Source organism: Toxotes jaculatrix, chromosome 20 (genome assembly GCF_017976425.1).
Source record: "Toxotes jaculatrix isolate fToxJac2 chromosome 20, fToxJac2.pri, whole genome shotgun sequence".
NCBI classification, from domain to species: domain Eukaryota; kingdom Metazoa; phylum Chordata; class Actinopteri; family Toxotidae; genus Toxotes; species Toxotes jaculatrix.
Genome location: NC_054413.1, coordinates 3,721,632 through 3,736,007, shown reverse-complemented (window position 1 = coordinate 3,736,007; position 14,376 = coordinate 3,721,632). Strand labels below are relative to the sequence as shown.

Genomic DNA, 14,376 nt, shown 5'->3' with positions numbered 1-14,376 from the left:
AGAAAACTAAGTCTAAAGAACCTGTGCAGTGAATTTCAGGCAGTTTATGTTCTTTACTATAATCAAATTTAAGAACTGAGACATACTGGATGCTAAGCCAGAGGATTTATTACCATTTTTTGCTGAACATGGAAATCACAGAAACACTATTTCAGAAACTTCTGAAGTACAGAAATCACACTGAACAGGTTTGATACACTGCAGTTACATGTTTAGCAACACAGCGTGGGAAATCCATTTCCTAGCTACTCAATTTCCACCTCAGGATTCAGAAATGTTCCTCTCAATTCCTGTAATAGATGTAGGATAGTATGACGGTAACAAGCCCAACAGAACAGACATTTTGTTAGTTTTGAAGTCTATGATGAAACTAAATGAAGCAGATCTTAGATCATGTTATAAACAGCATCTTAGGATTCAAATGGGTTTGACGACAAATACCATTCTTTGACGTGTTTACTACCAAGTTTTAACTAAAACCTGAAGTAATATTTACCTTTCTTGAATATCAGTTTATTAATTTTATATTTGATGCTGTACTCTTTAATGACAATACGATATAGGGAGAAAATGGTAAAATTAAATATTGTTTTGTATCAATCTGTTGCGCTACACCTCAGTAAAGCAGTACAGTAACGTGATTAAGTGTAAATATGGTATTGAAACACATGCAAAGAGAGTTGTGGCTTAGGAGTGAATTCATGCGTAGTATAGCATCTGTGGTGATTTTAAAGTCAGTAACACAAAGGAATCCAAGCAAGGTTTGCAGATAACTAGGTTGACAGACCAGATTGCTGCTAACTATAATGTATGTGGTGCATGTAAATGGTCTCCTGTGTTTGTGTATTGAGCTGCTTGATCTAAAGCCCCATTCAGAGTGCATTTATTTCTTTAAGGGAGGTGAGGTGATTATGATGGGCGTAATTTTTCACTCCCACTCCAGGAACAATTACAGTTGCAATTACCTACTGTTTCTTAGCGAACTCTCTGGTTCTCTCTGTCCACAGCAACATGAAATTTTGACTTTTGTCAGAACACGGAGCAAATCGAAAATGTGTTTGGTGATCTGGTGAATGGAAACAACTTAATACCAAAAAAAAGTATGATTTATTTTTGTTAAATTCACCTCACACAGTATCTCTGCCTCCCTTTCAGCTCTTCCATGCCCCCATGTGGAGGCTTTTGGCTTTTTCCTTTAGCTTTCTCCTGCTAAATGTAATGGATCTATTACAGATCATACACTGTAATTTGCAGATGGGTAAAATGCCACCAAGAACCATGACCGAGGAGCATGGTGAACATTTCTGTAATGTTAATCCCGTCGGAATGGGGCTTATCTGATCTCTCTTGTGTTAAGACTATAGTATGGCTCAGAAATTTAAACACAAGCAAAACAGAAGGAAACAGCAGCACACACACACACACCCCTTTGCACACATTAAACGCGCACACACACACACACAATCCAAAAATAAAGACAAAGCAAATAAATGTCAAGTATAAAACTCTGGGAAACACTGTCCCCGAAAAGTTGTTCCACCCTTCAAGTGAAATATGAGAGACACTGCTCTCGATAAATACACATGCACTGTAAAAGACACACACAATCACACACTGGTAGGCAAAAACTACCATAACTGCTTGTCATTATGGAAGACCCTGCTTCCGATAATGGGTTTTAATTATGGAAGACACTGCTCCCGATAACTGTATCACATTATTAAGTGCTCCAAAGTAGACTGTGCAACATAAATGGCTTTCCTGCAAATTGTGTGACCAATCAGCTCAGTAGTTCATTTCAGTACAAAGGGGTTTGATTACATTACTGTTAGTCTCTTATTCTTTTTTTTTTTTTTTTTTTTAATTTTGCATTCATCCTGCCATCAAGCATAGAATAAACCAAGTTAAACCCTTAATTTATCTCTGGGCCTGTGGTATATACATAAAATTTTCTTTATATCCAATCAGTTTTAGTTTTCTTTATACTTCAAGTTTAGGTTTTGACAGACAGATCAAAATAGGACCTGATGCCAAATCAGGAAAACCTATTTTCTGCCCTTAACTTCTCCCTTTTAAGGTTTTTAAAATAACTATTGTGCAGACAGGGTGAAGCGCCACAGATGTAGGCCACCAAGATGTGATTCAATAAAAATTACTCTCACTGACTGTAATCAATCTCCACACGTGAGAAAGAAGTGAAGGCCAGAAAAGAAAATCTAATTTTACCAGGGGCTCCATTTTGTCAGCAACAGTTGAGGAGTCATGTGTGTAGCAGATGCTGCCGTAGGATCAGACAGTATAACCGTCATAATTATGGAAGGCACTGCTTCCGATAACGTCGTATAAAAAGACAAACAATAACTTTATAGTGGGCATTGCCACTGATAAAAAAAATAAAGGATAAATAAGGTTTCTCAGTGTCAAGAGGTCACAGCATAAGCTTGGACAGGTGCGATGTGTTACAGTGGAGCCAAGAAGAGGCAATTTGTCAGAAGTATTTAATTTCTTCAGGTGTTTGGTGCCAATTCACGGTTTGTTTTTTTTTAAAAGATACTTTCAAATACCTCTCTATCTTCTTCTGGACCTTTGTGGGACAGAGAGTCTATTCCCCACAAAAAAAATCTATCTAAAGGATTGGACCTCTGATTGACAGCTTATGCCTAAGTGCTGATATTGGAGCTCCTCCCTCTGCTCTACGATTCACCTCAAATTTTACTTCAACCCCCCCACACACACAAAAACACACACAAAGACACACACACACCCCCACGCCACACCCATGCTCACATCTCAGCACTCCCTGGTTAGATTTTCTAGTCGATGTCCCAGATGTCTCCCACCATGGCGTTAGCACACCCCTGCAGGTTCCAGGTGGCCAGGGCCAGTTGGATACGGAGCTGATCCATGTTGGTGGTCTCCGCGATGGATGCCAAAGTGTGGGGGCCCCGGCCCAGCAGGAGGTGACGGAAGGGAGTCTCAGTGGGGGACACGTATGGAGACAGGAGGGAGTGCTCAACCTAGAATGGCCAAAAATAAATAAATAAAGAAATAAAGAAATATGTGAGGTACTGAGAATTTTTTTAAAAACAGGAGTAATAAGATTATGTCCCCCTGACGTTCAGACGTTTCTTGCTGCTTTTATCTAGAAAATATTTAACATTTGAGAATTAGTCTTCTGTTTTTAAATGAAGAACTGGTTTGGTACTGGTACAAAAATTCAGGCTTTGTATTTATCTTGCAATTCCAAACGATAACCAGCCGTAGTGTTCCAGCTAACAGAAATGTAAATGAAGATCTTTCATCATTCAAGTTTTTGTTAATGTTTTCCAGCATTAATATGTAGCTTTCTAGATTGACTCTTTGTATTAACCCTGCTTTTAGTTTGATAAGTGCAATTTTTAAATATGTAGGCAACAACACAGCAGAGGTGTCACAGTATGTGACTTACCCTCATGATCCTGTCATTGAGGATCCGACAGGCCTCCTTGTCATTTAAGTCAGTGAACACTGTGTCTCTACTGATGCCTTCAGCAGCTCGTTGGAAGGAGCCTCGTGCACGACTCAGCCATGCGGGACTCACACCCTTAAGCTGACCAGACTACAAACGGGAAAAAAAAATTTAAATACACATCAATGTAAGAAAATTTCTTAAGACAAAATGACTCCATATGTCAAATTCATAGCCTTAAAAAAAGTCCAGTTGTTGCCTGTCTATGCTACCGACCTGTAAGAGCTGGGTGATGCGTGTGTAGACCTGGCGCACAGCCACAGCGAGGATGTTGCTGTATCGACTCACGTCCAGACTGAGCCGGTGGTCGTGGACCAGTCGAACGGCCATCTGGCCGGCAAACTGCGCTGCCGCTGCCGTTATTTCACCGGTGCGATGGTTGGTTTGGTAATTGAGGTGATCCATGTTGTCCAGGTTGGTGCCATAGTAAGCGTAGGACTCAATCTTGGGACATAGATACATAGATACACACATAATTTAAATGTTTTTAAAGTGTGGTGAGATCAAGAGACAAGAGACAGCTGATCCAGACACAGCTTGTTTGAAGATCATTTCTATTGCATTCATTTAAAACCATTAGTATATAAACTAGATTTCTAATCAGATAATTTCAACTAAGAGCAGGGTAATGTATCCGTTTACATTCATTTTAACTTGTTTTTCTATAAATGTAAATATAGATAATATTACTGGTGATAATCAGTAGATGTCCACTGTTTAATTGGCATTAAACCTCACATTGGGGGAGATGAAGTGGAAAGAGATGGAGGGAATTCCAGAAGACGCCAGGAAGGAATAGGCGGGGTCGTCCATTGACATTGGTTTCAGTCTGTTAACATGAAAATGTTAAGTTATTGTTCATACCTATTAGCAGCAAAAAAACAGACAAGTCCATTCTAAACCTAATAGAGGGTTGGTTCAAGTAAACTTCTGTAGGGCTGAGTATCAAACCTCAAAACTGTCTTTGGCTGCAAATGCATGAGTATCACTAAGCTCCAGAAACTGTCAGGTACTGAAAGTTCATTGGTCATTTTTCTTCACTTATTCTAAAATCAGGCAGTTTCTGATTTAAATTAACATGCCAATTACAGACTGTATTTCATTTCAATACCCAGCCCCAGATTTCTGTAGTTATAGATTTACTATTAATCACTGTATCTAAGGAGTTTCATTTATAAAAAACTTAAAAAAAAAAAAAAAAAAGAGGCAAAACAAACCATAAACAAAAAAAATCTTGGACTGAAAATCTGGTTTCCTACTTACACATTGGCCTCCCAGTTTTCTTTTCCCATCATGTCGTACACAGTTCCAGAACCAAGAGGACTCTTCACCTGTATGGATGAGGCAGATTACAGTCAATACAAACTCAGCTGGTCAGTAAAGGAACTGGACCAGCATGAAGTGGTGTGTTGATACCTTTTTCATTGTGCTCTCAATAAGGCTGTAGAGCAGCGGACTAGCTGAGGCCATGAAGCCACCTCGACCTTATGAAAAAAATATACTCAGTTAACTGACAGTCACTGACAATCTTAAATTTTTGAGTACTGAGATATACGGCAGGTGAGTACAGTACAGACCCATAACCACCCCATCCAGGCTTATGTAGGTGAAAACGTTTCTGTCAATAGAGGACATATAACCCTAAAAAAACAAAGACATGTTAAAGAAGTTAGGTTGTGCTGTAGATTTTTTTTTTAAATTGTGCATCTTAATCAAAGTCTTGTAGTTCCTACCTCCAACCACTCGGTGGCACCAACATTTCCATACTCTCCAGCAGTCCAGCTTGCAAACACCAGGCTTCTCCTTGGCCTGAATCCGTCTAAAAACATGCACACAATTTATATAATGAATGTCTCACAGAGTAACATACATATTTATCTAAAACATTAACAAATCATGACACCATGACACCACTGTTAATTCCAATCATTCCTGTCCCATATCTATGTCATTACACATAGTGAAGAGCAATGCATGGATTGGTGAATCCATCTTCTGCCTGAAAGCAAACCTAACCAAACCTACTAAAAACAAAACAAAAAACAAACAAACAAACAAACAAAAAAAAGAGACAAAATAACATGTACATGAGCTGTGAGGGTAGAGCAGACAAAAAATGTTTAGGACACATGGTGTTTCCAGGTTCCCTGATTACACTCCTCCTCTATTTATTGTGTTTATCACATCAGTATTACCTTTCTCCACCATCTCGCGAACAGCCTTGGCCAGCTCCATCAGTATGCAGGTGCCAACAGCAGCTCTGGCATAACCTTTACCCCAGGCATCTCTCTGAGCTCCCAGTACAACATAGCGGTCTGCAGCCATATACAGACACCAAAACAACACAGATGTACAGTGAAGGAAAACAAAATCCTACTGTGGATGACAAGAGTAAAAACAAATGTAGCCCTACCAGGATCAGTGAATCCTTTGATGACTCCAAACATATTGTGGATCTCTGTGTTGACCAGCACATTGTTCACCTCAACAGTGATGTTCTCGCTGCCTCCCAGTCTGTAGGCCACGGACTTGAATCCACCTTTAAAGCCACTACTTGCATCTGATTCAGGACCTCCAATGTTCCTAGAGAGGAAGATAAAGACACGCAAGGCAGGAAATTTAGTAGGACTAAAAAATACAAACATTTCTTAATGACTCTGTAACGTCTCCAAAAATAAATATATATGAATAAATATATTAAGAATCACTGTTAAAATACAGATGAACAAGTTTTTTCTGCAGACAATCACAAAATAACAACCTGGTATCGGGTATGAGACCTTTGTAAATCAAATTTAAAACCTTTTAATACCGTCTAATGCTTAGATTACTGGTGACATACATCCTATACTAAATCATAAGATCGGTGAAAGGCTGTTTACGTTTAATGTGTGTGCGTGTGTGTGTGTGTTCAGGTCGCCTTACTGTAGCAGAGTAGAAGCCATGTTGGCAGTGATAGTCTGGGCTGGGATCTTGGGGAGGCCAGACGACTGAGTTGGGGCGAACTGGGTGTGGTTGAAAGAGGGGAACCCAGGTGTGTAAGGGTCACCTGAACCCAGATGGACCTGAAGGGGACATGGAAAAGTGGTTTAAAAGTAAGACTTTACTGGCTGCTTGGTTAATTGGCTTTTACGATATGCTATGAAATTTGTGTGTGCAAACATACATGTCCATACAGCGCTGTGTCTGCTTGATACTTGTAATCTTGAATGTCAGGGTAGATCAGAACAGCAGAGGCCCCCTTTCTTGCAGCATTATCCACCTGTAGAGACATAATCGGAAACAACAGAACAAGCTGAGATTTAACTTCCCGGAAAACAAGACACTGTTGCCACTAATATGTGGCATATGAGGCCATGAAATCAGCACATACCTGCTGTGCAAAACTGATCTTTCCACTTCGAAGCAGCAGCACACTGTCTTTCAGCTCAATGTTCATCTTCTGCAGAACATTCAGATCTTGCTGGCGACCGTAGTTGCCATATACCAGCTTGCCCTACGTACACACACAACAAACAGGCCACTACATTCAATATACAGCTGAATATTATTCTAGCAACAAATCACATTTTTCAAACTCTGAGACAAACAGAGAGGCAACAGAAAAGAGGCCTTGAAAGAGATGAAACCAGGAGATCACGATAAAGACACAAATGTAAGTAAGAAACATGAACCTTTTTTATCTTTTGACTCTGGCAGTGTGAACTGCATCCACCCACCTGAACTTTCCCAGGAGCACTGTAGGCCAGATACCCGACAGGCTCAAAGACATTTGACCCAAACAGGACGCGGTTTGGGCGAGTGCTGCCAATGAGAGGACAAAAGTTACAATATCATCATTATGTTTTTCTTTTTTTTTTTGTGAGGCTTTATTTTACAGGTTTGTAAATTTGTGACACCTTCCTAATAACTGAAAGAACGATGTAATGTGGTACAAAATGAATTTCCTTGAAAGAAGTGTTCCACTAAAACCAGAGTAAATATTTGTTCACTATTTACTGTAAACTTTACTATGGCTTATATTTGTTCTCGTTTGCTATTTGTACTTGCCTCTGTCTCTATTTTCTTGCACAGATACTTTACTACAATCAGAACCAAATGACATTTTTCTTTATGGGCAATTTCTTAGAATATTCCAGGAAAATTATTTGGAAATTACAGGCCTGTAAAGAAAAAAAAAACATATACATAAGATCTTAGATCCAGAGAATTTTACAGTCAAATGATTAAAAGTTGAGCAAATAAGGAAGATGCATAAAGCCTTCCTTTGATATTGAATGTCAGCTCCCCCATGAGGCCAACAAGAATAGAATTGTTAAAACTCTGCTTAAACTTTTCAACTTGAAGAAATGTCCCTAAAATAAAATAATCAGGTTTCTCAACCTGTCAGGTATCTGCAGCTGAACGTAGTGGATGTTAGTCCAAGGATCCATTTCCAGCTTCTTGAATCCATCAAAGATGCGATTTGCCATATTCCTATCTTCTGCACTTCCTGCTGAACGTTTGGGCAGATCAAAGTCCCTGCAAAGCAACAAAATCTGATTTGAAAACTTTATCTGTGTTCGGTTGTGTGAAATCACTCATGTATAGTTTAACCACTTCTCAGAAGAAATTACACATGAGCTCACTTAGAGGACATAAGGTACTTTGTTTTTAAATGTCAGCCTTCACATTTCAAGGAAACTAAGAAAAATGTTTCAATGTGAAAAAAACAGTACAGAGTTTTGGAACAAAAGTGTTTTCAAAATGACAAGACCGAGTTGATTTCAAAGCTTTAGGAAACACTGTCGCTATTCAACTGTGATCACCAGAATGTTGCACGAAGAGAACAGTCTGTGCGTCTCCAGATCACTCTGCAGACGGGTGACAGAGAATTTTTGAGACAAACAGCGGAAGTGTAACTAACAGGACCCGGACAAAATAAAATCTGCGGTACATGGTAATGCTAAGAGCTTTTAACAGTCACAGAGCTCATTTCAGGGCTGAAGCCATCCATGATTTACATTCACAAGGTGATGTGCCATTGCATAATCAAGATATTATGTATTTGGCAGAATATGTAATAGTAGAGTTAATAATTTGCCAATAGTTCTGTTTGGATTTTTAGCTGTTTGCATGGTGAGGTGTGTTAGTTTCTGGCTTCACCTTCAGCATAACAACATTAACCTGAGTGTGGTTTGAGGGTGTGCACATTTAAAACTTCACCTCAGAGCTTTTTCAAAGGCCTGGCTGGTGAGTTTCTGCGTGAGGAGTTGGGTGATGTCATTCCAGTTCAGCTGAAATTCTGGAGCTGGTGTAAAATCATCTGGAGTCGTCCCCGTCGCCTCCATCTCTGCGTTCAGCGGCTCCGCTCGAGGCTTACGGTGGCTGATGTAACCAAGCAGGTAGCCTTAAAGACCCACAGTACAGAGACGCCAAAACTGTTTTAAAATAGAGCCTGACCAATACATCAGCAGGACAGTTTTATCAGTCAGTTTAAGCTAATTATAGATAAATCACAGGTGTTTATAAAGGAGAAAAAGTAACAAGAAAAAAAAAAAAAAAAAAAAAAAAAAAAACAAAACCCCACACTGCAATGTATTCTTCCAGTGAACATCCTCTAAACTTCATTAAAAACAGCACAATAGCCAGTGTATTCTGCAGCATTTGAAGTTTCACAACAGTCACACTGCGACAGTCTGCTCCTAAATGTCTCACACTGTCAGGATTTCGCTGCAGGTTTGGTCACCAAAGCTCCAAACTGGCCATTGGTGAACACGTCTCATATATCAGTGCTATCTAGAACCACGGCCACAGATTTTACCACATTTCTCTCACGACTTCCAGCTTTTTTCCCCTCAGACAGCCACAGTTTTGCTATGTAAAAATTTAATTCATATTCATATTGTTTGTCTTTTAATTATATTTTTGGACTTGAACAAAACATTTAAATATAGCAACTTAGATTCAGAGAAACTTAAAGCGTTTTATAAAACAAAAAAAATAATCATTTAATAAAGAAAATACTGGTGCAGTCCTAAAACTATTTTGGTTGGCATAAAAACACACATGACCTACCAATAACAAATATCAGCAGGGTTCCCAGGGCCAGGTAGCAAATATTACGTCGATTTGAACGCAGAGCTGCTGGCCTGAAGCTCGGTGAGCCTCCTGCCTGGCCCTCGACTTCCGTGCCGTCATCTGTGGCATCGTCCGACAGAGTGACCTCAACATGTCTTTCTCCGTCCTGAGCCGGCTGCAGGCTGAACCTGCTGTACCGCTCACTTTTAATCTGGAGAAAGAAAAAACAAAGACAGCAGACGATAAGAGTGAAAACTATGAGAGCAATGTGTCCCTGAAACAGCAGCTGCAGGTGAGGATGGGCGGTCAAGAGGTCCAGGCTAATTTTAAAAAGTCATAGTTTGTAGTTTCAGCCAATGCAAAACAAAGAAAGACACCATACTGTCTACCCTACCTGTGCAATCACATAACAAACAACATGCAAAAATGTGTAAATGTGTAAAGTAATCAACTCTAAGTATAAACAGCAAACACTCACCATGTTGTTAAACACAGACCTCACTCGATCCATTTTTGCAGCCGTTATTATGCTAAAGACAGAAAGTGGAAGAAAGAGACGACGAGGCTGTGAGCAGTTTTGGAAGAGTGCTGCTTCCTGAAACTCTGCAGGGTGAAGTGTTTTCTCTGTAAACAGGCTTATTTCCTGTGGCAGAAACCTAAACCAACAGCATTAACCACCTTATTTCTGTATATGGTACACTGTATGTGTACTGTATGTGTTAGTTTGTGTACGTTTTGTAGGTCATGAGTGATATGACTGGAGATTCTGCTGCAAAGTTTATACTTTTAATATCTTCACAGTGTCATTGTGTGCAGTGCCATGAGGAACTTTGATTTGTGAGGTATTAGATTTAGTGAAGATAGTGAAACAGATTATTCTATCAATTATCAATGTCTCAGTGCCATTATTGTTTGACATTTTATAAACCAAAAAAAAAAATAATCAAGACAGTCAGCAGATTAACAGATAATGAAAATAACCTTTAGCCGCAGCCCTGAGATACTGACATGGTCAGAGATGGCAATGTGGATGAAATCAGTCACAACACAAATAATTTGTTTTTTTTTTCCTTTGCTTAATATACATAACTCTCAGGGAATCCCCCCCCCACCCCCCCCCCCCAAAAAAAAAAAGATGCGATGGAAACTATTAAAAAGACATTTGATCAAATGACATACAATAACTGGTTTGACCTTCACCACACACCCACAGAAAATGAGAGATATTACATGACCCACAGATACTGTTTCCACCTAAGAATAATACTTTGTTTCATGTATAAACATGTCAGATGCAGACTAATCTGAGGCGCCAGAGCTTGAGGAGGAAATGTCTGTTCCAACTGACAACCAACATTCCTTGTCCCAGCAGGTGTATTTGCTTCCTCACACTATAGGTGTCAGTTCATCATACCTCATCCTTAGTACTGAAATGAAGCCTGGAACAGCTATTGCTATTATTCATCCTTCCTTAAAAGATAATCTATATATGCAGAGAATCAATTTATTAATGACAACATCCTGAAAATTGCAAAAAGGGGATTTGCCTCTGTTTATAGACTCATAAAGTTCAGTTTCAGACAGTCTCCTCCTCCTTACTGGAAAGAACCTGATAACACTGATGTAAAAACACAACTCTGAGTCTGTTCCAGAAAACAGATTTAACAAACTCTGATCCGATCCTGAACCATGAGTTAACTAAACCTGAGACATGAAACTAGCTCTAAAACCACTATTGTATATATCAAATAATAAAGAGCCTCCATTTTAATACTGTAAAACTACAAACATTTGTGACATTTCTCTTTAAAAAACACAGCAGCTGCAGTGAAAGAGCTGGACTGGAGAAAAAGAAGTTAATATGTTAGCACTAGTACAGTTTATTCAACACACAGATGAAGATAATTAATTAAACCCACTTTCCAGAATTCAGCCCAGAGCCAGAAAAGCTCAGTCATGCCTCTCAAAAGATTTTTTTTGTCTAGCTGCACAGGATAGAAATACTTCTTTGTAGTGTTTTTTCTCAGTATAGTCCAACAGATACACCAGCCAGGACGATATTAGCTATATAACAGCCTACACGTTTATGATCACAATAGCTACTGATCAACTAATTGAAATGATTAATCAGCTTGCCATGTCAGCTCTAGAGTCGACTCTCTATTAAGCTTACATTATTATAGGTTTACACTTAAAATAAAATTTTAAAAAAAGCTGCTATAAGATTTTTAATCACCATGTGCGCCAGTAATACTATTCATTAAAATATTAAAAATATGAACTTATTTCAAGCGCAAACATATTTATTAAACTCATTTATTAAACATTAAACATCGAGCTAAAGATTTTAAATTATATAATAAATAAACAAATAGCGTTTAAACAAGGATAAAGAAACCGTTGGGAGCGGTGACATGACATTGCATCACGCCATGACTCCAAAGGAAAACTCTCTCTCTAATTAAAAAAAAAAGACATAAGACTTTCTGCAGTCAAATTTGAAGAGTTTTTACATGTTTAACCTGATATTTTCTACTTTAAGGAGACTCTAAGGAGAGAATTCAGTATTTTTTTAAGGAGGTAAGAATAATCCTCCATTCTCACTCATATTTGTAAAGAAACAAACGAAACAAAAAGAGCAATGTCACACTGAAACAATCGGTCAATTATTTTGTCGATAAATAAATATAATGTGGGTGTTTTAGGCGAAACGCAGTCGCGTATGTTGGCGGGTGATTTGCATTATTACTGAGTGAGCTGGTGAGCGGAGCGTCTCTTGTTTATGTCCGCGACTCGAAGAAAAAACACTAACGCAAAAAGGCAAAGCAGCTGAACAAGAAGCGCACATCCTAAACCACAAATGGACAAACGTCTCCTATTTCACCTCACCTTGCTGCAGTTCCGCGTTTGCCGCGCAGCGTCTTGGCGTCCTTATACCGCTGTAGCTCGTCTGCCCCTGCCGTGATTGCGTAACAGTCACGTGCTCTAAGGTAACACCCACCTGCACGGGCGGATTAAATCGTTTGAGGGGCCGGGGCAAGCCAAAGCATAGGCCCTCCCGCGTGCATCACTGTCAGCCGTCCTCTAATGCTATTAGCAGTGGAAAGCATCAAAGTACTTTTACTCATATACTGTACTTAAAATTGATGTACTTGTACTTTACTTGAGTACTTCCATTTTATTCTGCGTTACTCTTCTACTCCACTAAATTCAAATGTGTATTTACCTCACCATGTTTATTTGTTCAATGCATCAAATCTATTCATTGAGTAATTATAGTCTGTGACTAAGTCCTTCAAGTTTTATGTTTTTGTGTTATGTTGGTTTTTTATGACAAAATATGCCAGTGCTGTAAGAATACCCCCTAAAAAAATTCTAAAAGCAAACCTCATAGTGTAACTACAAACCTTTGCAACCCAAGCTCTTATTTAAGTACAATTACGAGGTAACTGAAGTTGTTTTTCTCAGTGTACAGGAGTCATTGTGGCCACATATGGAGAGGACCTTTTCAAAAAGTCAAACATAAGATTGCAGATGCCATCAAGCAACAAATATGAGCAAGAGAGGGACAGAGGTGCTAGAAATAGTGTCTGTGCTACTGAGACTTCCCACTGAGTGTGTGTGTGTGTGTATGTGCATTTGTGGTGTGTGTTCCCACAGGTGGTAAGATTTAATTAGGCCTGAGAACATCATGTAATAGCAACACTGTCCCAGATGGTGTCACCTTAGAGCAGGGGTGTCCAAACTGTTCCACAAAGGGCCGGTGTGGCTGCAGGTTTTTGTTCCAACCAAGCAGCAGCACACCAGACTTGACTCATTTAATCAACTGATCTCAGTCTTCAGACAGTTGATTGGTCAAACCATGTGCTCTTCATTGGTTGGGACAAAAACCTGCAGCCACAGCGGCCCTTTGTGGAACAGTTTGGACACCCCTGCCTTAGAGCTTTGTGTTGAATTTGCTTCTCATGTCAGGAGAGAATTACTTTGAGGCATCTTACATACACACCCAGAGGAGAGCCATTTTTTGATCATACTAATAATTTTGAACCAAGTGACGTATTATTAAACAATGAGAAACACTAATTTATCATTTTCATCCACAGGCTGTGTAGGTAGGTCATCTCCTGCGTCACAGATACCGGATAAGTATTTACACACAAAGCCAATCTGCAGTCATATGCATGCTGAGCTATAGTTCATCATATCAGATCTTCTTTGTTGTCTGTGCAGCAGCTTGTTCTGTCACTGTACTCTACCCAAGTGACAGCTGATTGTGAAAAAAAAATCTAAATTCCTCATCTCTTTCTCTGTCCTATCGCTGCATCATTTCATCGCCCTCATTCTGCTGCCACCAGCACATTCTCATCTGCATGTGGTCTGATCCAGAGGGGACAATAACACCGCAGGGCTTAGCATGGTGTGTGTGTGTGAGAGAGAGAGAGAGTGTGTGTCTGTTTCTGTATGTGAGGTTTTTACAAATTGTATACATCAAAAAGGTGTCAGTATTTTCCAGTGTAGCTTAAAACAATAGAGAGATAATAGAGTAAAACACATCAGTTAGTCAATGCGACATCATATCAACATGAGCTGCTGAAATTCTTTCACAGAAATGTTAGGGTATGCTTTTCTCAGAGTTAATTATCGCGAGATTTGAGCAGCACAGGTGCGAAGCTTTGAGCTCAGACGCACGCTGCTTTCAGAGGCCGTTGGAAATGTCTCAATGATTCGGGAAGAACTACTCACATCTTTACCTTAAGTGAAACCAGCAGTACTAGACCATAAAAAAAGGATTCCATAATAAGCCAAAG

At 39.4% G+C, this 14,376-nt stretch overlaps 1 protein-coding gene across 1 annotated transcript; it reads right to left on the bottom strand.

Annotated features, from left to right (window-relative positions):
- Nucleotides 1–86: 86 nt before the first annotated feature.
- On the bottom strand, nucleotides 87–10,475 carry tfr1b (transferrin receptor 1b). Its single transcript, XM_041065816.1, has 18 exons — nucleotides 10,047–10,475; nucleotides 9,566–9,779; nucleotides 8,714–8,897; nucleotides 7,892–8,029; nucleotides 7,228–7,312; nucleotides 6,882–7,004; nucleotides 6,675–6,770; nucleotides 6,434–6,573; nucleotides 5,922–6,091; nucleotides 5,704–5,823; nucleotides 5,242–5,327; nucleotides 5,086–5,149; nucleotides 4,925–4,992; nucleotides 4,772–4,839; nucleotides 4,247–4,337; nucleotides 3,725–3,952; nucleotides 3,449–3,598; nucleotides 87–3,017 (listed from the first exon to the last, which is right to left on the bottom strand). Exons 1-18 carry the CDS (start codon nucleotides 10,077–10,079, stop codon nucleotides 2,814–2,816), a joined length of 2,262 nt encoding a protein of 753 aa, XP_040921750.1. The 5' UTR covers nucleotides 10,080–10,475; the 3' UTR covers nucleotides 87–2,813.
- Nucleotides 10,476–14,376: the final 3,901 nt, after the last annotated feature.

Bases quoted from the DNA above. Each gene is read 5' to 3' on its own strand.
- tfr1b (XM_041065816.1), bottom strand. From the start codon at position 10,079: ATGGATCGAGTGAGGTCTGTGTTTAACAACATG. The intron at 7,005-7,227 runs GTGGGTGGATGC...GTGTGTACGTAG, and splicing joins GTGCTCCTGGGAAAGTTCAG to GGCAAGCTGGTATATGGCAA. The intron at 4,993-5,085 runs GTCTGTACTGTA...TTTTTTCATAAG, and splicing joins CCTGGATGGGGTGGTTATGG to GTCGAGGTGGCTTCATGGCC.